The sequence below is a fragment of the Rhincodon typus genome, chromosome 6, assembly GCF_021869965.1.
Source record: "Rhincodon typus isolate 14 chromosome 6, sRhiTyp1.1, whole genome shotgun sequence".
Taxonomy (NCBI): Eukaryota; Metazoa; Chordata; class Chondrichthyes; order Orectolobiformes; family Rhincodontidae; genus Rhincodon; species Rhincodon typus.
Genome location: NC_063337.1, coordinates 106,137,309 through 106,158,958, shown reverse-complemented (window position 1 = coordinate 106,158,958; position 21,650 = coordinate 106,137,309). Strand labels below are relative to the sequence as shown.

The following is a 21,650-nucleotide window of genomic DNA, read 5'->3' as shown; positions in this document are numbered from 1 at the left end:
TGTTGCAAAGGGCAATATGTCCAAATATCTTTAGGTAACAAAAATAAACTTTGACTCTGGTATACAATATTAAAATAAAATATTATATTTTAACGTGTTTCCATGAACTGATTGACCAGGTCTTTGGATTATAAATTGAACAATATTAACTTCCAGTACTTTTTGACATACCAAGGCGACTTTCAATATAGAAAATAAAAGTTTGGAAATATTATGGAAAAGATCGTTAATGATATTTAAAATAGAAACTTAGTCGTACAAGTCTGTGTTTTATGTATCATGGTTTGGCATTTTAATATTGGATATCTTTTACTTAAAAAGGACGACAATACACATGTTTATACATTAAATTGAAGTTGGGTAATCATGTTTTCATGGTCTTTGAACAATAAATGTTATACCATACATCTCAAAATGATAAAACAATTCAACTGAATCCAAGAAGCTTTTGAACATGTTTCCCCTTCCACAGAAATCTTCCCAACCACAGATGTATGGGTACCAGTACCCATCTTCACAAGTCTCCTAACCTACCCAACGTAACCTCTACACGCACCTTGGGTATTCAGATTCAAGACAAGAATATTGGACCTTAATTTAAAATGTAGCAATACCATGGCATTGCATCCATGCAACTTGCATTATGAACACAATTCTTCTTGTTTGGCGAAGCTTTATTCCTTTAAAAGACCTTACATATGACTTGTTTAATAAATGTATTACATTAGACTATTCCTATATCAGTCATGACTTTGCCTGTACTCTCAGATTTAATCAAAATGAGAGTTATAATTTTCAATTTATTGAAGTTTAATTTTCTGATTAACCCAATGAGAAACTAGGATTGCTTAGCAAAATTTGTTAAATGTCACTGTACTCTCTTCAGTTTTGCACAGACTGGAATCATATTGTTCAAGGTAATGACAATTTTAAAGCACTGAATGTCAATTTATTTCCCCTTCAATACTGTACTTGCGCCAATTGGGGGTAGGCAAAGTAGAAAAGCACTAAAGGTCTTTAAATGTATGCATTCTTTTCATATGAAAATGTAAGGCATAGGAAAACTATCCAAGACAATCAAAATATCAAGTGCATTTCTTTCACTAAACAAGTATGATAATGCATTGATAACTTGCCTTTTCCTTATTGTCAGAAGTTTAATTTGTGCGCCACAAGCCTATTAAAATTGATGTATGAAGTACAGTCGCCAATATTATTCAGTTTTGTTCTGGGTATTTCATTGTGGGTAAAGAAAATGCCCAGGAATCATTTCGTATTAGAAGTACACTTATTTTCCTCAAGTCTTGGGTTAAAATGACAAACATCACAAAAAAGTTGGGCCCAGTGAGGGGCAAAAGATGTTATAACTGATAAATATGCAGAAGTTTTAAATGTAAATACATGAATACCAGTCCATTTAATAAATAAATATCTATTTTAAAACAGTAACAATTATAACTAAGGTACACCTAGTATCATACCTAGGAGGCCTAAGCACCTTGTTTGCCCAAGCTTTGAAAGAAAATTGAACAATGCACAATTTAGTTTTAAATCAAGTATCATATCATGACAAACAGCAGTAACAGAAACGTCATACAATCATTGTATCCAGTAATGAATGAAAACATACTGTATAAAAGTCCAAAATACTTAGAAAAAAAGACAAAAGTATCAAAATTATTAAATTTAATTTCTTCAATCAATTAGATGCCTGTGACAGTTATCCTAAAAAGGAGTATAGTCATGTGGATACATTACTGGAAGCCAACTCTCTGTAAATGATGCACAATGGCTCCATCCAAGAGACTTCATTATCTAAGTGAAACAAACACATGCATATTACGGCAAACATCTGAATATACAGCAACAAACCAGTAACATACATATTTTACATGATATAGGAAGAGGTTTCATGGTATAGTGACCAACTAATTTCACTTGGATTTTATGGAACAACCATAGAACTCCTTAGTGGTTTTACTACCCATACATTAAAAAATTAATTACAAATAAAACACTACCCATTACTTTGATGTTAGCAATCTTGTTGTCCAGTTAGAAGGACAGATTTTGACATCCGCACTTGTTCATTTCAGTGACCCCCTGCCTTCATATTAAAATATTTGAAAATAGTTTCACTTAGTTTTCCACTGGCAACCTCCAAAGGTCCTTTTCAGGATGGCTAGTCAGGTCATGTAGAAACATAGAAACTATTAGAGCAAGAGTGATCATGACTGATCATCCAACTCAATCCCTTATTCCTGCTTTCTCCCCATATGCTTTGATCCTTATAGCCCCGAGAACTATATCTAACTCCTTCTTGAAAACGTTCAGTGTTTTGGATATAGTTGGATATTGTCCCAATTGAAGTGGAAAAATTAAGTGGACCAGTTTAGTTGAATGTGACAGTCACATCCTAAAGCAGCTGTTACGACTTGATTACCATAGTCATGCTGTCCAACAATGTTTTAGATGAGTGTTCATGTCGCTTCAAAGTTGTCAGCTGCCAAATTGGCAATCACCATGCACTGGGACAATCAGGCGAGTGAGCTAAAGGCTGGACTCCATCCTCTTTCTCTGTGGGACCACTCACCATTTTCCCATTGAATAATTCCCAACATGCTGACACTGATTTACCTTCAAGCACCACATTCCAATCCACAGCAGCTAAATCACACTACAGCTCAGAAACTTTGGCCTTTTCTATAACTATATTGAATTTAACTCAATTATGATCACTGCCACCAAAATGCTCTAGCTGGAAGGAAGAATTTCCACTAGTTTAAATATTTACACAAACATAATTCTCTCCTCACTACTACTGATTCTCGCTCTTTTGTGTGTGTACATGCTGCAAGAGGTTTTGTCATCTATTGCAACAAATTAATGCAATAAGTCTTACCTGAATGCAATTTTTCCAGTTTTCCTTTGTTGGCTTATCCTCCAGCAGTTTCATTGCAAACTTGAGGGCCCGGCCATACATTTTATTCACAAGTGCATGTTTGTATGCAAAAGTTAAAACCTATCAAGACCAACAGGAATTAAAGCACACAGATGTACTGCAATACAAGAAACAGAATTAAACAAGAAACATTTCAACCTGCCACAATTTTCCAATTTTAACCAGCTTTTGGTACAAAGACTTTCATTTTATCTCTGCGCTATTAGTATTAATGACTTAGATGAAGGAAGTGAATGAACTATAGAATGTTTGCTGATAACCCAAAAATAGGTGGGATGACACTAAGTCTACAGAGGCATATAGACAGGTAAGGTGAGTGGTCAAAACCTGGCAAATGGGAAATAATGTGGGAAAATGATAGATATGTACTTTTGCAGGAGGAATAGAAGAGTTGAAATTATTTAAATGGAGACAGACTGCAGAAGATTGTTCTGCAGAAGGATTTTCAAGTCCCCATGCATAAATCACAAGCTAGCACACACATTCAGCAGGTGCTATGGAAGGCAAATGAAGTGTCAGGCCTTTTTTTCGAAAGGGAAAGGAGTATGAAAATAGGAAAACCTTGTTAAACTATAGGCCAAACCTAAAACACGACTAACAGTTTTGTTCCTTTTATTTAAATAAATTGGCATTGGAGACAATCTCAGCAACTTAATTAAAGATGATCTTGGTGAAACCTACAAAATACTCAAAGCAATAAACAGATTTTTTTTTAAACTTAGATGGTTAAGACTCTTTGGAAGTTCCAGAGGGTTGTGGAAGCTCAGTCATTGAGGATATTTACGGGAGAGGTTAATAATTCTTTGATTATGTTGGCGTAAACTATTATGGGGATATGTGGGTAAAAGGCACTGCAGTGTTCGATCAGTCATGATTGTATTGAATGGTGGGGCAGGATTGATGGGCTGAATGGCCTACTCCTGTTCCAAACTCTCTTTCTCATGTGAATGGACAACAGTCATAATTACAACAGAGGTTTATTTACCACAGGGTTTATGACTACCAAACAGCAACAGAATGACAAAGAGAAAACAAAGCTGGCTGAAAATGCACAACACCTGTCCAGAGACAAGCAGAGTTAATTGGCTAGATTTTCAACGTCAAGGCAGGTAGTTTGAACTGGGAAATTTCCAGATGTTATGGAATAGTATTCATCACTCCAGAACACAGACTGATGGTAAAAGGGACTACACCATGCCCAGGCAGGTTCTTTGAAAGTTCTCTGCATCAGTTCTCCGGGAATGCGTTCCAGTTGTTTTGTTTAATATTATTCCCTGTAGTCCCTGCCACTCATACCACATTCCCCACTCTCCATATCCTATTTATGACAATTCTCAGTTCCTTATAAGCTGAAAGTGAAATCATGCTACACGTGGGTCCTTGCACTTTCCATGCAAACTCACTGTATCCATCCCAAAGGCACTGATACCTGCCATGCTAATTTAGTGCCAAACCATGCCCCAGCCACCTCCTTTGCCCTTATACCCTTTATGCCGACCCATGCTGCAAATTTATCCACTTCCATGGGCCACTGTACTGCCCATGTCAATGGAATACCAATACAGTGTATAACAACTTTCATGCTAACTCACTCAGCATCCATCATGGCAAATCTGAGGAGTGATGCTGATATGAAATAAAGACCCACATATCTATTTGACCTTCGTTATAATAAAACTAAACTGCCATTCATGAAAGCCCATTCGAAACTTTAAAAGACCCTCCAGTACTTAATCCCTAACCAAAATTAAGAAACTCATATTGATAACCCAGTAAAGACAGTTAACCATTTAATAAGAGATAGTAGGAACTGCAGATGCTGGAAAATCTGAGACGACAAGGTGTAGAGCTGGATGAACACAGCAGGCCAAGCAGCATCACAGGAGCAGGAAGGCTGACATTTCGGGCCTAGACCCTTCATCAGAAATAACCATTTAATCATTTAATAAGTTCTTTGAGCTATTAATCAAACTGTGAACTTACAACCACCTCTTATCCTGTGTGAAATTGTTGCAAGACATGGAAAGCAGCCAAGCATCAATAATGACATAATGACAACCCTTGGGTCAACAAACAGTTATTGTACTTGCTGGAACAGATTTCTTTCAATTCTCACCAAAACAGGCTGGCATTTTTTGGGCTGCAGATTTAAATAACTTCACAGCTTGAAGGCTTGAAATAGCGTATCTACCCTTTATATTTGTACACTTCCTTCAAAAATTCATGATTCCCATAATGCTCCAGCAAAAATGGGATCTCCTTGAATTCAGTGTGGGGTTCAAAAGACCGAGTGAGGGTTTGGATTTCCCTGGTGTGATTCATGCCCTATTCCTCGTACCTTACTAGTGAAGATTTGATCGATTATAAGTGGGGACAAAGATGTGAATCCTAGTTGCCATTTTTAGAGGAGATCACAGCTCTGCTTAAATTTGGTCCATTTCAAGTAAGAACTCTCTGCCGGAACTAATGTATGGTCTTAGATGTCGAACCTAAACAGTTCCTCTTTCCACAGATATTGCCAGAACTGCTGAACATTTCCAGCATTCTCTGTTTTTCTTTCAGAGTTCCAGCAGTACTTTGCTTTTGTATTAGCACAATGAGAAATTGTTTTTGATGAAGGAAATGGGATATTTCAAACACCAATAACAATCTTTATATGTGGAAAAAACTAATGAATTTGTGCACTGAGGAGCATAAAGAAGTGGGAGCAGCAGGAGACACGATGTGTTAGAAACCCAGGTACTCCCAAAATCTTAACATGCTGCTCTCAGTTAAAGATCACTTTGGGTAACCACTAGGCAATATTAAACATTTAATCCACAGCAAGCGATATGGGGTTTCATCTTCAAAAATAACAAAATGAAGAAAAAAGCTTTACCTTAGCATCAGTGAGTTCTGCCCACTTAATTATTTCCGAGAAAGTTTCCGCCAAGCTTTTGAAGCTGCCTTTGCAATCATCTTCTGAATTGTCTATCTCTTTTGAGGCAGCACCATCCTGTGAATGGAGCTGCAGAAGTCTATCTGCCAGTGCACAGCCCTTTCGGCACAAAGCATCAATCAGCGAGGATTTTTGTTTCTCCATGTCACTAAGCATTGGGAAAGAATGAAGAAAATAAAAAAGTTCAGTACATCAAAGAGAGTTCCTAAACAGTTCGATTTTCCTGGAAAACAACATTAAGTTGCTTTGAAAAATTAGTTGGAGCTGAACAAAATATTTGGGTACTTTATAAAAAAAAAAGAACCTGTTTCATGTCTGCACAATATTTAGTAAAATCTTTCTTTGATGGTTGGTTTCAGAAAACATAGGCTTATCATTGATTCGTTATTTCCGCAAAAAGATATTTAAACAGATTTTGATTTGATTTATTGTTATTGTCACATATAACTAGGTACAGTGAGAAATTTTATTTTGTGTGCAGTACAGGCAGATCATACCATACAAAGTGCATTGAGGTAATAGAACAGAGCGAGGAATACAGTGTTACGGCTGCAGAGAAGGTGCACAAAAGGCAAGATCAACATTAAATTTGAGAAGTCCGTTTAGAAATGTTATAAAAGCGGGGAAGATGATGCTTTTGAATCTATCTGTACTTGTATATAAATTTTTATGTCTTCTGCCTGACAGAAGAGGGTGGAAGAGAGTATAACTGGGATGGGAGAGGTCTTTGATTGTGTTGGTTGCTTTCCCGAGGCAGTAGGAAGTGTAGATGGAGGCTGGTTTTCATGATGGCCTGGGCAAAGCAATACCTCAAACTATGTAGATATTCTCATTCAAATGTTACTTTTATTTATCTTCGATTTTACCATTGGATTTGAAAAAAAAAACTGGAAAAGGAGTTAAAGGTTCGAAGTTATGGATCAGTTTCACATCCAGAAGCCCAGGGCAGTAAATACAATTACAAGAAACTCTAATGTTGTGCATAATTTCTTAAGATCGTGTGCAGTACTACAATGAACAGACGCAAAACACTCAGGTTAATCAGACACTCAATTATTAGTTTCCAGAAATCTTTTTTGTAAGTCAGCAATGAAAATCCAAAACTAAATCTCAGCTATGCACCTCTTGAGAGCAGCAGCTTCAGGTCTGGAATCTGTCTTCATGGCTAGATGAATGGCTAAGGCAGTTTGATCAATGTGAGATATGACGTCATCTGCTGCTTCCACAATTTCATCTATTCTTTTGATTCGGTCCTAAATGAGAGAGGTCAGAATCCTTGTGTTGGTTGTATTAACAGAGAACAAAGCCGTTATGTAATACTATAAATGTAGAGAACACCCCAAGTTTCACTATGAGGGAGGAACTGGGGAAAAGGAGGATAGGATCAGTTAAAAGGAATAGAAACTGAGCAAAATTACAGGAAATAGAGGTAGTTGAAAATTGAGTTGAAAAGATGGCTGAGAAAGTCTGTATAAGGTGGAAAAGGTGTCAAAAGATTACCAGGGAGTGGAGCGAAGTCAAGTCAATTGAAGGCTCTCAAATGAATAGCAGCAGCAGGATGCATGGGAGCACAGGGAACAGGACAGCATGACACAAGTGAGATAACAAGGTGTAGAGCTGGATGAACACAGCAGCATCAGAGGAGCAGGAAGGATGACATTGGAGCAGGAAGGATGACATTTTGGGCCTAGACCCTTCATCCAGCTCTACACCTTGTTATCTCAGATTCTCCAGCATCTGCAGTTCCTACTATCTCTGAAGCATGACAAATGTGTGTGTTTCAATTCCACATGTTAGAAGATGGGGATACAATATTCATCAGCATGGCTGAGGAAATTAGTGACCAGGACTTGGTGTGAGGCAGGATATGGAGGATGAAAAGTTATCAAGGTGAATATCAGACAAAGTGGGAAGAAATTGGCTAGCCCCAAAAATGGGCTTGAAGTGTGTGATATCTAATTAACTCGAACTCATTCATTGCACTGTCAGCTTGATAAAGTTGTGTGGCTGCTGTTTAAAATCCCTTAAATTTGACTTGGTGTCTGCAGAAAATGCTCTCTATAAATGCATCAATAGAGGTCCAGCTATCAGTGGTGACTAGAGCAACTTAAAGGCAGCTTGTTCCTCAGAAAGGGATGATGTACCAGGGAGTGCACAAAGTGTGGGACAGTTCTGACAAGTCAACCTGACTGTAACATGTCCAGGATTGGCTAAATGTACTCCACTGCATTCTATAAAAATCTTTCACAAGAGGTTGCAAAGAGGGGGGAAGTTTTGCACCTGCTGAAAGGAATTAAGACACCCACCAGACTGATGCTAAACCATGCTAAAACAGCAGTGAGAATCATAGCGGCAGATGACAATACCAGAAGCTTTGCTGCAAGATAATGGATGGAAGAAGCATGAAGTACAATGATCTGGCTCGAGTTGTTTAAGTGAGTGAATTCAATTTCAAATGGCAAATCCTACTGGTTGTTTGCCTACCTCAATCTACTAGTTAATCTCTATAGCCCCCTTCACCATAATCTCTGCTCATCAGTGATTAATCCTTTAACTCATTGACTTTACTCTCACACACTTAACATTATTGCAAACCTCATATCTACAACCAGTGACACTCGGTGACAGCTATTTAACCATGACAACCACATCACCCAAACATATTTTAGTGCACACTCTGACAGGCATGACTCCTTCCTACAGAAGAGGATGGTGCCTTACTGCAAGCCACAGTGAAGAACAGGGTGCTGATAAGAGTACCTGAAACTTACATGGGTAGAAACAGGGGGTGAGAGGGGGTGTCACTAAAGCCATGGTCATTGGCAGAGCTGAAGGATAAATGAGGAGGATATCAGCATTCTGAATCCACCTTCACTCATACAATTTGTCCCTCAATACACAATCTCAGGCATACTTGCTGCAGATAATGTAAGCCGGCATTCTTACTTTCTCCTCTCTCCTCACCACGAGCTAACCCTTGTTTTGCATTTCAGCCAACCAAACCATGCAGCCTTTCCAGTCAGCACAGGAAGTGGAACATGACATTGAACATAAACAGGCACACTCATTCTATCTTACAGCTGCGGCCACTATGCACATTCTAGAGGTTAGATACAGGAAGGGTCTGAACGCAATGAGACACTAGGAACAGGAGTGCAGGAAACCCCTGGGGCAGTGGGAAAGGAAAAGTGCAGGTAACTAGTGCTTCAGATGGCAAGGTCACACATTACTTCCTCTGCACAGTGGGTGCGATGAGGACTTTGAGGGCCAGGCTACAGAAGAAAGTTGATGGGTATACATAACCAAATGTTTGTTGCATTAGAAAGCCAGGGTTCAACGTCAAGGAGATGGAAGAGTCAGCTCCAACTTAGTGCAGGGATTTGCCCAGAGACTGGAGCCTAGCCTTGCCAGCATTGAACAGGTGAACACTTCAATAGCACAGCTGTGGAACCCAAGATGCAATGTCTTACAGCTGATAGCACAGTTCCATAACACAACAAACTATTTGCTTCAAAGGTCTGAATGCTGTTTTAAAACGTCAGATTGCTAGTATCATAATTCTGCACATCACTATTCAAAGGGGTTTCCAGGGCATCTCAGAAGTGTGTCAATCTTAAAGCACCGTTTGGTGAAAGTGGCAGTGGCTCTGAGGAACATGAACCTGCCATCCTGTAAGCATGCCAGCAGTCTGTGTTCTAATCTCTACCAGCTAGTCAGACTGCTGACACCCAATAACAAGGTGTGCAGTCTAATTAATGATCTTGTAGGATTACAGATGCTCCAGGTTATCCTTCATGTCCATCTGCATTCTCCTCACTTGGAGATTAACACCCATTCACAGCCAGGAGGGAAACACAACACCTCACTCTAGTAGAACCGAAGGTAGTGACAGACACGAAGGGGACATGGGTTTATTTTTCAGCATCATGTCAGGACTGAGTTTATAAAATTGATTGGAACATTTTGTCATAAAGAAAATAATACGATGGTCAGTGCTCAAGGACAGATGGAGACATGCTTCTGTCAGTGAACAGGCAAGCATGGTTGGGGGTTCTGATATCACCCCTGAATTTTTTTTTATCATGTCCAGTCTGGGCAAAAGAAACATTCTGCATTGTACCATCCTTCTACGTGCTTTTGAAATCCCTCCTTATCTTATTCTCATTTGAAAGGAAATACCAGGACATTTTCCTGATAATGTGCAGTAAATGCAGCATGGTGTGACAAATGTTGATGCCCATTCTCAGGTGAATATTGCAGATTTGTTCAAGAACAGTCCAGGCAACTGAAACATGGCATAAGGAAACTGATCATGTGTTCTCATTCTGTTTCACTTGGCTGAATGTCTCTCATCGTTGGCCTGCTATATATGTGGATGTGGGTTCGGCCTAGAATCATGAACTGTGTCATAAGTGATAATCCAAAATAAACTTTGAGGGTAAACTAGCAAGCAACATGAAAACAGACAGCAAGAGCTTCTTTAAATATATAAGAGAGGCTCCAAAGTGAATGTACGCCCCTTAAAGGCTAAGGAAATAATAATGGGGAACCAGGAAATGGCAGAGGAGTTCAATTAATATTTTGCATATCTTCACAGTAGAAGACACAAATACATTCTAAAAGTGCTAAATAATCATGGGACAAAAGGGGAGCATTCTCGATGGACCGAACGATCCATTCTGCTCCTACAGCTCATAGTTCAGGGTAGGGTGGGGGTTATTGAAAGTAAGTACAATAATTATCACTGGACAGCAAAGTACGAGGTAAAGTAATGGGGCTAAAGGCTGATAGGTCCCTGGAACTAATAAGTTGCATATTTGGATTTTAAGAAAAGTAGCTGCAGAGATAGTGGATGCACTGGTCGTGATCTTCCAAAAATCCTTAGATTTTGGAAAGGAGCTGGATCCACACGCAGAAGAGGAGGGAAACAAAAATAAGTAATTATAGGCTGGTTAGCTTAATGTAATATATTGGAAAACTGTTACAAGCCCATTATGAAGGATGTAATAGCAGAACATTTATAAATACATAACATGATCAAGCAGAATCCGCACAGCTTCATGGAGAGGACAATTACTGATAGAGTTTTTTGAGGGTAGGTAAAGGGGAAGCAGTAAACATAATATATTTGGATTTCCATAAGATGTTCAATCAGATACTGCACGTTCGGCAACTGAATAAAATAAGAGTCCATGGTGTTTTGGGCATAGATAGAGGACTGACTATCTAAAAGATGACAGAGGTGGGAATGGGGGATGACATTTTCAGATGGCAATCTGTAACTAGTAGAGTATCAAAGGGATCAGTAGTGGAGCAGCAATTATTTGTAATATATATTAGTGATTTGGATGAGGGAAGTGAATGGACTATCGCCAGGTTTGTGGATGACAATAAATTAGGTGGGAGGGCAAGTGATGAGGATGACACAAAGAGTCTACAGAGAAATACAGAGAGTTTAAGTGAATGGGCAAAAACTTTTGCAGATCGAATGTAATCTGGAACAAAGTGAAGTTATTCACTTTGTCAGCAAGAAAAATGGAACTGACTATTATTTAACTGGGGAAAGCCAAAAAGTACAGAATTCTTGCTAAAATTATAACAGACTCTAATCACACCACAGCTGGAATACTGTGAAGAGTTTTGGGTCACTTATCTAAGGAAAGACATACTGACATTTTGGAGGCAGTCCAGAGAAGGTTCACTAGGCTGATTCCAGGTATGGAAAACTCGTCTTATGACGAGAGGTTGAGAAGGTTGGGCCTTGATGCATCAAAGTTTAGAAGAATGAGAAGTAATTTTATTGAAACAAACAGGATTCCTTGGGGACATGGCAGGGTAGATGTGGAAAATTTGTTTCTCTTTGAGGGAGAGTCCAGGAGCAGAGGGCATCATCTCAGAGTCACATACCTAAGACAAAGATGGGAGGAATTTCTTCTCTCACCATAGAGAATCTGCAGAACTCCTTATTAAAGATGGCCAACGAGGCTGGGTATGTTCACGGTTGACAGACAGATTTTTAATTAGTAAGGAAATCAAGAGTTATGGGGTAAAGTCAGGAGAGTTGAGGATTATCAAATCAGCCATGATCTCACTGAATGCCAGAGCAGGCTCAATAGCTGAATGGCCTACTTCTGCTTCTCAGTCGTATGATCTTATGAGCTAGCCTTTGACTCAGTAAAACACAGGTTGCATACAGATGCCACAAAATGAAGGGATTGTGACCAATATCAGGATAAGAGGCAATTCACTGCATGATGAGCTGCTGGTGATGATCAGCTGCATCTCATGTCTGTGCATTCCCTTTCGTGTCATAAAAATGGCTGAGTTGACATGATGTGAATACAAGGTGTGGGTCAGTGGCTCCCTACACATGAAACCTGCAATGCATGGAAACCCTTATTCTCTCATATCCTGTTTGTCTCTGGCCATGGGGAATGAGATGTAGCTTTGTTCACAGCCTCAGCGACTTCTCCTATGCTGTGTGTACAGCAAACTGTAAGATATTGCTTATATCTCCTGAAGAAGCCTGGGGGAGCCAGGCACAAAAATAAGGAAATGCAGTCACTTTGATGGCCATACAGTGTGCTGAAATGAAAACAGAAAATGCTAGAATTATTGCACAGGTCAGCCATTATCTGAACAGGGAGAAGCAGAGTTAAATCAAATCAATGACTTTAATCAGACCGGAATATGCTGTTGGTGCTCTACTCTGAGGTTGCTTTTGTGGCTGCAGCAGTTGGCAAATTTCAATGACCTTTTCTTGGGAAATGATGGTGACATGCCTTTAGCAAAGTCAAAGCGAGAGGATTGCCTTGAAAGACCATCTGTGGACATGGTTGCTTGCTGAGAGCACATCTCTTTATCTGTAACAGGACAATGTATGCGACCTCTCTTCAGTTTCCCACATGCTAGACTTTCAAAGAAAACTCTGTCCAGCAAACAATGTCTGAAATCAACTTGCTCCAGCACAAGCTTTTAAATGAACCAGAAAGTCATTCAGCATCAGCCAGGTCACTTTGTCTCAAATACTCACATTTTAACTAAGTATAGGACAAGTATAAAACATTCATAATATACTTGACTGAAGTTTGGAGCATCAAGAGGCCTGTAGCCCCCAAATAATGGGTGCTGCACAGTGCAATGTGTCCTCTAATAGATTGGGATATAACAAGAATGTCAGTGGTGGTGGAGGTGAGCTAGTGCTGCAGGTTATGTGGAAACAACTATTTTTGATAATTAATAACATGTGGGTATACAGTTCATTTCTGGGTCAAAGACAATGCCAAGGTTTCATTTATTCTAAAGATGTGGCCAGGGAGTTGGGACTGAAAAAGCACTCTTCTAAATAGTTAGCTAGAGAAACGTTTGGCACATTGATGACTGTCAGGTAGTCTAAGAGCACAGACTTGGTTATAGGTTAAGAGTTACGATTAAGAGGTAGAACCAGATGACACCAGTATATATAAGACATCTGAAATTTGACCCTGTGCCTTCAGATAATGTCATTACAAAGAGGGGTCAAGGATTAATCTATGGGTAGCTTCAAAGAATACTAGGCAGTTGTTACACAGTTTAAAGCAGCACAAGGTCACTTTACACATTAGTACTGAGGCAAGATAAATTTTCTTAAATATTGCATGTTTCTGTGCATTGATAAAACAACTTTCAAATGTATTTTAACCTTTTCATTGTCCAAATGATGCAGTCGTGCAACGTACAAAGGAAGATGTGTGGGATAAGACTCTTTTAATTCTTCATAGAGCGTATTCATGTCCAATCTACAGAAAAATGAACATATCTGGTGAACCATCATTGTGCTCCCTCTATGGAAATAATATCCTTCCCTAAGGCAAGGACACCAAACTGCACACAGTGCTCTAGTTGGAATCTAACTAAGCTTCTATACAATTCAAGCATGACTTTGTTATTTCTGCCCTCAAATCCTTTTGTATTAAAGGCTAACGTTCCATTCGGCGGCCTGATGTTTGAGTTTCTAACTTGTTTCTCTCGCCTATGGTTATACTGTGTATAATTGTAATGTAACTTATTTTTTCTTCATTTCTCTGTTCTGTTACTAAGGATAGTACCTAGGTACTGTGTACCTAAGATGGTGCTGTGTTGATGACATTGTTACAGTGCAACTAATATTGTAACTGAAGATTCTGTACCTAGGTACCTTTGCGCCTAAGATGGTACTGTAAGTAGCGACTTATAAACTTTTCACTGTACTCATTTGAGTACATGTGACAATAAAGCTAATTCAATTCAATTCAATAATAGTTTCTGTAGCTACATGTTAACCTTCAGTGACTTACTGATGAGAACACGCAAGTTCACATGCAAATCTACACTTTCTAATATTTTACCATTTAAAGAAACACTGCACATATGTTCTTCCTATTAAAGTGGATAATCTCAGATGTTTCTACATTTTTTCCAACTACGTTCTTGCTCACTCACCAAATCTGTCCCTTTAAAGTTTCCCTGTACCTTCCTCACATCACACATTTCTAGCTTTGTGTTATTGGCAAACTTAGAATATTACTTTTAGTCCTCACATTTAAATCATTCATCTATACTGTGAACAGATGGGGCCCAAGTGTTAATTTTTGCAGTAGCCCATAGGTACAGTCTGCCAGTGCAGGAATGACCTTCTTTTTCCCCCATTAACCAGTCCTTGATCCATGGAAATATATTAATTCCTATGCCAAGTGCTTTAATTTTGCTAACCAACCTTCTTCAAGGGGCTTTATCAAAAGCCTTCTGAAAATCCAAGGATTCGCCAAGTCTCCTTTCTCAGTTTTGGTAGTAACATCCTCAAAAAACTCCAGCAGGCTAATCAAACATGATTTCCCATTTATCAATCCATGCTGATTATGGTCAATCAGATCGTTATTTTTCAAACATCCATATATCGCATCCTTTACAATATTTTAGCATTTTCCCTACTAGTGAAAAGGCTACAGGTCTGTACTTGCCAGTTTTCTGTCCCTCCATTCCTAAGTAGTCTGGTAATAAACGTTAACCTCCAATCTTCTGGAGTCATTGAAGAATCATTGGCACTGCGGGTCCATTTACAGCACATGGATTGCAGAGGTACAAGAAGGCAGCTCATCATCACCTTCTCAAAGGCAACTAGGGATAGGCAATAAATACTGGGCCCAGCCTGCAACACCCACACTCTGGGATGTATAATATCAGGGTCCTAGGATTTAACCTGTAGTCCCATTAATTTCTCCAAACAACCTTCTTACTGATACTGATTTTCTTCAATTCCTTATTTCCCCCAGTCCACAGATCTCTAATTCAGGGAGACTTATCGTACTTTCCTCAATGAAGACAGACACAAAGCAAACATTCAACTTCTCAGACACTTCTCTGTTCTCCATTGTAAATTATCCTGACTCATCTGCAATGGACTCACATTAAGGTTTTAGCAAAATGTTCCCTTTATACGCACTTGTGTAAACTTTTACAGTTTGTTTATATGTTCTTTGCTAGTTTAAATGCATAATCTATTCTATTCTCCCTTTTTTTATCTGTTTCTTAGTCCTCCTTTGGTATACTCTAAACTCCTCCCAAAATTCAGACTTATTTCAATTTCAAATAACTTTATGGGCCACTTTTAATCTTATATAGTCCTCAACTTTCTCTGTTAGTCACGGCCAGCTGACCTTTTTGGGCTTTTGTATCTTTAAAGAATGTACAGTTGCTGTAAATTATGTAATAACTTTTATAAACTATTCTGATGTACCATTATATCTTTATCTTAGCTAACTTGCACTTCATGCTTTCCTCTGTTTAAATTAAACACTCTGATTTCACACCGAGCTACCTCAAACATGCTTTCAAACATCATGTAAAATTCCATCACATTACGGTCACTCATCCCTAAAGGTAGACGTGTTCTGTAAAGAACAAACACTTACTTGGCCATCCAATGTATCTTCAGGTCTCTTAGAGCATCGGTAAATTCATCTTTTGCATCTTTCTCTTTATCAACTTCCTTTTCTTTGGTTCCATTCTTTTGCTTATTTGGAGATGGTATAAGATGATATTGCACAGACACCATGTCCTGTTATGCAACAGACAGAGAAAAAAAAGTTAAAAATCCAAATATTACGACTTTATTAATTTTAACAATAAGGAGTATGCATTCCCAACATTCACATTTTTTATAACTTAATAACATTTACAAAGCTGAATTGTTTCTAAAATGTAATTTAAAAAATATATTTTTTACTTGACCCAATCTCAGAGCTTGCAATGATTTAAATGTGATGCTACTGTGCGTTTGGTCGCAGTCTGCCTAGTGACAATAACCTTCACAGACATGAGATAGACAATTTTCAGATGAAACCAATTAATTTATTGAGGAATTAAGATGTTTAATGATATTTAATAAGGAACTGTGAAGAAAAACACTAAGAGCTAAAAACTAGGAGTCAAATATCAAAAGGAAGCAGCAACTGCTTTGCTATTTGCCTTATTGCTGTTTAGACTTTAGAGAATCCCTTTGCCAAATGATGTCCTCAAATTTGAAGTGCCTATCCATGTGCTTCAATGACTCTGTGACTTGGTGCTTCCCAATATTGTTCACCTCTACAAGATTTCCTAAATTCTCTATTTCTGAGACTCTGGCCTTTTGTGCATTTCCCTTCATCACTAAACTTGGTTATTCACCAACATTAAATACACTCTAGAGTTCCCTGCTTAAATATTTGCACTAGCCTTTCTTTCATGAACCCATGCTTAAAACTTAGCCCATTGATTAAACTTTTGGTCACCTTTCCACTAGCTGTATCCTTTGCTTGGCAACAGCAAAGTCCTTATAATGTATTTTCTCTGTTAAAGGCACTACAGAACTGCATATTATTGTACTTGATTATGTTTTTATGATTAGGACTCCAATTATTGCTTCCACTACTCTTCTGAACTTCAAGGCTCAAGAGACTCCTCAAGGGTAACTGGGCCCAAAATGTTAACTCTGCTTTCTCTTCACAGATGCTGCCAGACCTACTGAGATTTTTCAGCAATTTCTGTTTTTGTTGCTGATTTCTAGCATTCACAGTCCTTTCAGTGTTTGACAGAAATTTGGAACTCTCTTCTGTGAATGGCAAGTCATGCTGGGTTCATTCTTAATTTGAAACCCAAGATTGACAAACTTCTGCAAACCAATGGCACTAACAATATATGGTTGGAATTTGGTCACAGATTAGCAATGATCTCATTCAATACCAGAACAGGCTGACTGGTCTGCTCCTGTTTCTGACTTTATTTGGGATTGGGCTTTCTTTCACACGGAGTAGGTGATTATTGTTTGTGTAGAGGTTGGGAAATTGTCTCATTGGAGAAGCCTGTTGGCTGGTAATGGGATATTTTACAATGTCCTGCATCAACCTTCAACAGGCAAGACCTTCTCTATATATAGGGGTGAAGGGATAGGCTGTTAAGTCCTTACAGTAAATGAGATTCAATGTGGTGAGTCTTGCAGAAGGAAGGCAGTAATTCATTTTATGAAGACCTATCAGCAAAGGGGAACATGGCAGCTATTACACTGGTACCATCTGGGAGTATTAAACTGAGTTGTCAACAATGTTGACAGCTAAATGCTTCTGATTTTCGCATACAAATTCCCATATTTCAATTGCAGGGTGAAATTTACAAGTAACAACTAACAGTGTATTTTTGGTTAATTCATAGATATGGGCATCTCTGGCAATCCCAGCAGTCCTTGGGGTAAGGGAACACCCACAGTTTCATTAGGGAGGAAGTTTGAGCATTTTGATACAGTGAAGTGAAGGTTTGGTGATACAGTTCCAAGTCAGTATTTTGTGTGCTTTGGCAGCAAACTTGCAAGTAGTGGTGTTCCCAAGTATCTGCTACCCTTGCCCTTCTAGATGGGGTGTGAAGTTGTTGCTGACAAGGGATCCTTGGTCAATAGGCGGCATGTACAGAACCTCTGAGCAGCTGCCCACTTAGACCGCTCTTTGCTGTGGTGTATCTTGAAAATGGTACACACTGCTGCTCCTATGCGTCAGGGCTGAAGTGAGTGAATGTAGAATATGGTGGTTAGGGTGCTAATCAAGTCAGCTGCTTTGTCTTCGATAGTGTCAAGCTATTTAAGTTTTGATGGAACTGCATGGATCCAGGCAATTAGAGTTTTCTATCACAGTTCAACTTTGTGCTTTGGACAACAGGTGATGGGCGACAGGAGGTGATTTACACATCACAGAATTCCTAGTCTTTGACCTGCTCTTGTAGCCACAGTAGTTATATGGATGTTCAGTTCAGTTTCTGGTCAATGATAATCCTCAAGATTTTGGTCACTGGTGAGTAGCTATAGTATTGCTATGGTACATCAATGGACGATGGTTAGATTCTCTCTTGTTTAAAATAGTCATTGTTTGGCACTGTGTAGCATGGATGGCACTTACCAATTATTAGAACAAGCCTGGACGCCGTCCAGATCTTAAGCTTTTAAGTACAAGATGTTTCAGTGAATGATGAGTTGCAAATAGTGCTGAACATTACATAATCATCAGCAAACATTCCTACTTTAATGACGGAGGAAAGGTCATTGATAAAGCAGCTGAAGATGGCTGGGCCTAAGACACTATCCTTAGGAACTCCTGCGGGGATGTCCTGGGGTTGAGATGAACGACCTGCAACAACCACAACGATTTTCCTTTGCACCAGGTATGACCACAACGAACCAAGAATGTTTGCCTCATGATTCCCAGTGACACCAGTTTTTTTTAGGGATCTTTAATGCTACACACAGCCAAGTACTTCTTTGATGTTAAAGTCTCACCTCATCCCTATTAAAGAGTTTGTCAAGTGGTTTTAGAAACAAGCTGGTTGAATCCATTATTCATGCTTTTGCTCCAAATAATTTTGCGCATAGCAAGCCACTTCTCAACATTCTTGAGAATGTAATGACAGCATTTCAATCAATTAAGTGGTGTCTTTGCGTATCTCTGCTAATGGATCACATAAGATAACACTTTCAGTACTACCTGCCCTTATAATGTACACCAACAAGTCAACCAAGGGTCATGTAACATAGTGCTAGTGGTCCGACATCAACATCAGTAGGTCTGGCTTCAAGGCTCACGTGTGATGTAGGTGTGTGATAACATACCTGAACAGGTTAATTAAAATATATACTTTTTTTTACAACAAATAAGTTTCACTACTAAAATAGGTTTTTGAATGATCAACTTAGTTTCTTGTTTAGTTATTATTGTCCAGGTGGTTACTATTCTAAGTTTCTCAGCTGTAATCCTGTTTTGTTACCAAGCAATCCTACATAATTCCTGATGGATTTTATTGAAGTCAGTCTTTTGGTTTTATATTGATAATATTTAAATCGCTTGTTGAAAATGTTAAAAAATAGAGTTTGGTAATTGAAAGGCAGATAATGAGGAGGCAAACGGAAATAAAGAGGTAATGAAGACCACTGGCAATTCAGAAAAATACTTTCATGGAGTTATAAAATTTACCTCCCAAATTCTGTTTGATTAATTAAAAGTTCTAATGAAAACTAGGCAAATAGTTTTGGTCACTATTTGTCATAATATATTCTCTTATCATTTACACTTTATATTTGAACTTTATTAATATTTTGTAAGCCCAAAATGACACGCATGTCATCAGGAAATAACGCACATTAAAACACAAATAGCCACTATTTTTGAAAGCTGTTAGGACAAATCTGCAAATTAATATCTAATGTCAATAGTGACATTATTCTCAGATTAACAACATAAACCAAAAAAGAACTTTCCATATACAAATGTAGGAAATACTAAAACTGTACACAATTCAAAATTACACAATGTAGATGTTTACATTAATCTGGATCCACGTGAACTAAATTAAAGCTACTGAGTGTTCTTAGCACATCACCAGGTAATCCTTTAAGGATACAGCTGCATTTCTATGCTACAATAACATCACAATGGTCAATGAAAAGAAATTCCTGAAATAAAGTACAGTTTTGCAACTATTTCCAATTACTCTAACAAACCAATTTGACTTTTTATGATTACATGTAGTGATCTTCAATGTTTTATGCTGCACGTTCTTATGAGCCACATGTACTGTGTCAAAGAGTGGCGGAAGCAGATCACTTAAAAGGGGAAACAATTACAATTACTAGCTGGCTAAGAAAGTCTGGCAGTAGGAGTGGGATTAATTTAACTCAATAGCTGTTCCAAAGACAGCCACAGGACACAATAGATTAAATGGCCTCCTCTGCTGTATCATTCTATGTTTCCATAATACCCCATCCTGAGACAATCAAATGAATAACCACAGCTGGGCCAAAAGTAACACTTGCTGATTAATGAAGTGGACAGAACTATGGGTGGTAAGAAAAATCATATGGTTCTGATCATTTTCTGGACTGCACAAAGAAATTGCTGTACCCTGAACCACCACTAGGATGGAACCCACTATCATTAAAATATCTTATGTCATGTGCGTTCTATAACTGGAAATTTACAACTCTGCTAGTAAAGTCAATCATAAGAAGAAATGGAATGATTTTGTTAATAATTCCTCATTGTCTGCAATAATCTACAAGACTTGCCAAGGGTTCTTTGGTAGCACCCCAAAGAACAGAGCATCAAGTGCATCAGAACATCACCAATTAAATAACTCTCTCTCCTTCCTGGACCTCTCTGTTTCCATCTCTGGCAACCACCTGGAAACCGATATCCATTTCAAGCCTACTGACTCCCACAGCTACCTAGAATACACCTCTTCCCACCCACCTTCCTGCAAAAATGCCATCCCCTATTTCCAATTCCTTCGCCTCCGCAGCATCTGCTCCCAGGAGGAGGCATTCCACTTCCGAACATCTCAGATGTCCTCGTTTTTCAAGGACCGCAACTACCCCCCCTCAGTGGTCGAGAACGCCCGCGACCGTATCTCCCGCATTTCCCGCAACTCATCCCTTACAACCCCTCCCCGCAATAACAACCAAAACAGAATCCCCCTCTCGTCCTCACGTACCATCCCACCAACCTCTGGATCCAAAGCATCATCCTCCGACACTTCCGCCATCTGCAATCCGACCCCACCACCAAAGACATCTTTCCCTCCCCACCCTTATCTGCTTTCCGGAGGGACAACTCTCTCCGTGACTCCCTTGTCCGCTCCACACTCCCCTCCAGCCCCACCACACCCAGCACTTTCCCCTGCAACTGCAGGAAGTGCTACACCTGCCCCTACACCTCTCCCCTCACCCCCAGCCCAGGTCCCAAGAAGACCTTCCACATCAAGCAGATGTTCACCTGCACATCTGCTAATGTAGTATACTGTATCTGCTGTTCCTGATGTGGCCTCCTCTACATCAGGGAAACCAAGAGGAGGCTTGGGGACCACGTTGCGGAACATCTACGCTCACTTCGCAACAAACAACTGCACCTCCCAGTCACGAACCATTTCAACTCCCCCTCCCACTCCTTAGATGACATGTCCATCTTGAGTCTCCTGCAGTGCCACAACGATGCCACCCGAAGGTTGCAGGAACAGCACCTCATATTTTGCTTGGGAACCCTGCAGCCCAATGGTATCAATGTGGATTTCACAAGCTTCAAAATCTCCCCTCCCCCAACCGCATCCCAAAACCAGCCCAGCTTGTCCCCGCCTCCCTAACCTGTCCTTTCTCCCACCTATCCCCTCCTCCCACCTCAAGCCCCACCCCCATCTCCTACCTACTAACCTCATCCCACCCCCTTG

General features: G+C 39.3%; 1 protein-coding gene across 3 annotated transcripts in view; it reads right to left on the bottom strand.

Annotated features, from left to right (window-relative positions):
* Positions 1-268: 268 nt before the first annotated feature.
* tpp2 (tripeptidyl peptidase 2) overlaps positions 269-21,650 on the bottom strand; it is a 104,688-nt gene continuing 83,306 nt past the window's right edge. For 2 of the 3 annotated variants that reach the window (XM_048598184.1, XM_048598185.1), the window contains 6 exons: positions 15,830-15,975; positions 13,582-13,678; positions 7,023-7,153; positions 5,841-6,048; positions 2,903-3,022; positions 269-1,815 (listed from right to left, as the gene is read on the bottom strand). In XM_048598184.1, the coding sequence (XP_048454141.1) occupies positions 1,726-1,815; positions 2,903-3,022; positions 5,841-6,048; positions 7,023-7,153; positions 13,582-13,678; positions 15,830-15,975 (792 nt within the window). In that variant the 3' untranslated portion in view covers positions 269-1,725. Of the gene's footprint in view, positions 1,816-2,902; positions 3,023-5,840; positions 6,049-7,022; positions 7,154-13,581; positions 13,679-15,829; positions 15,976-21,650 lie in introns of those variants that run through there. The other variant, XM_048598186.1, reaches the window with a different exon arrangement.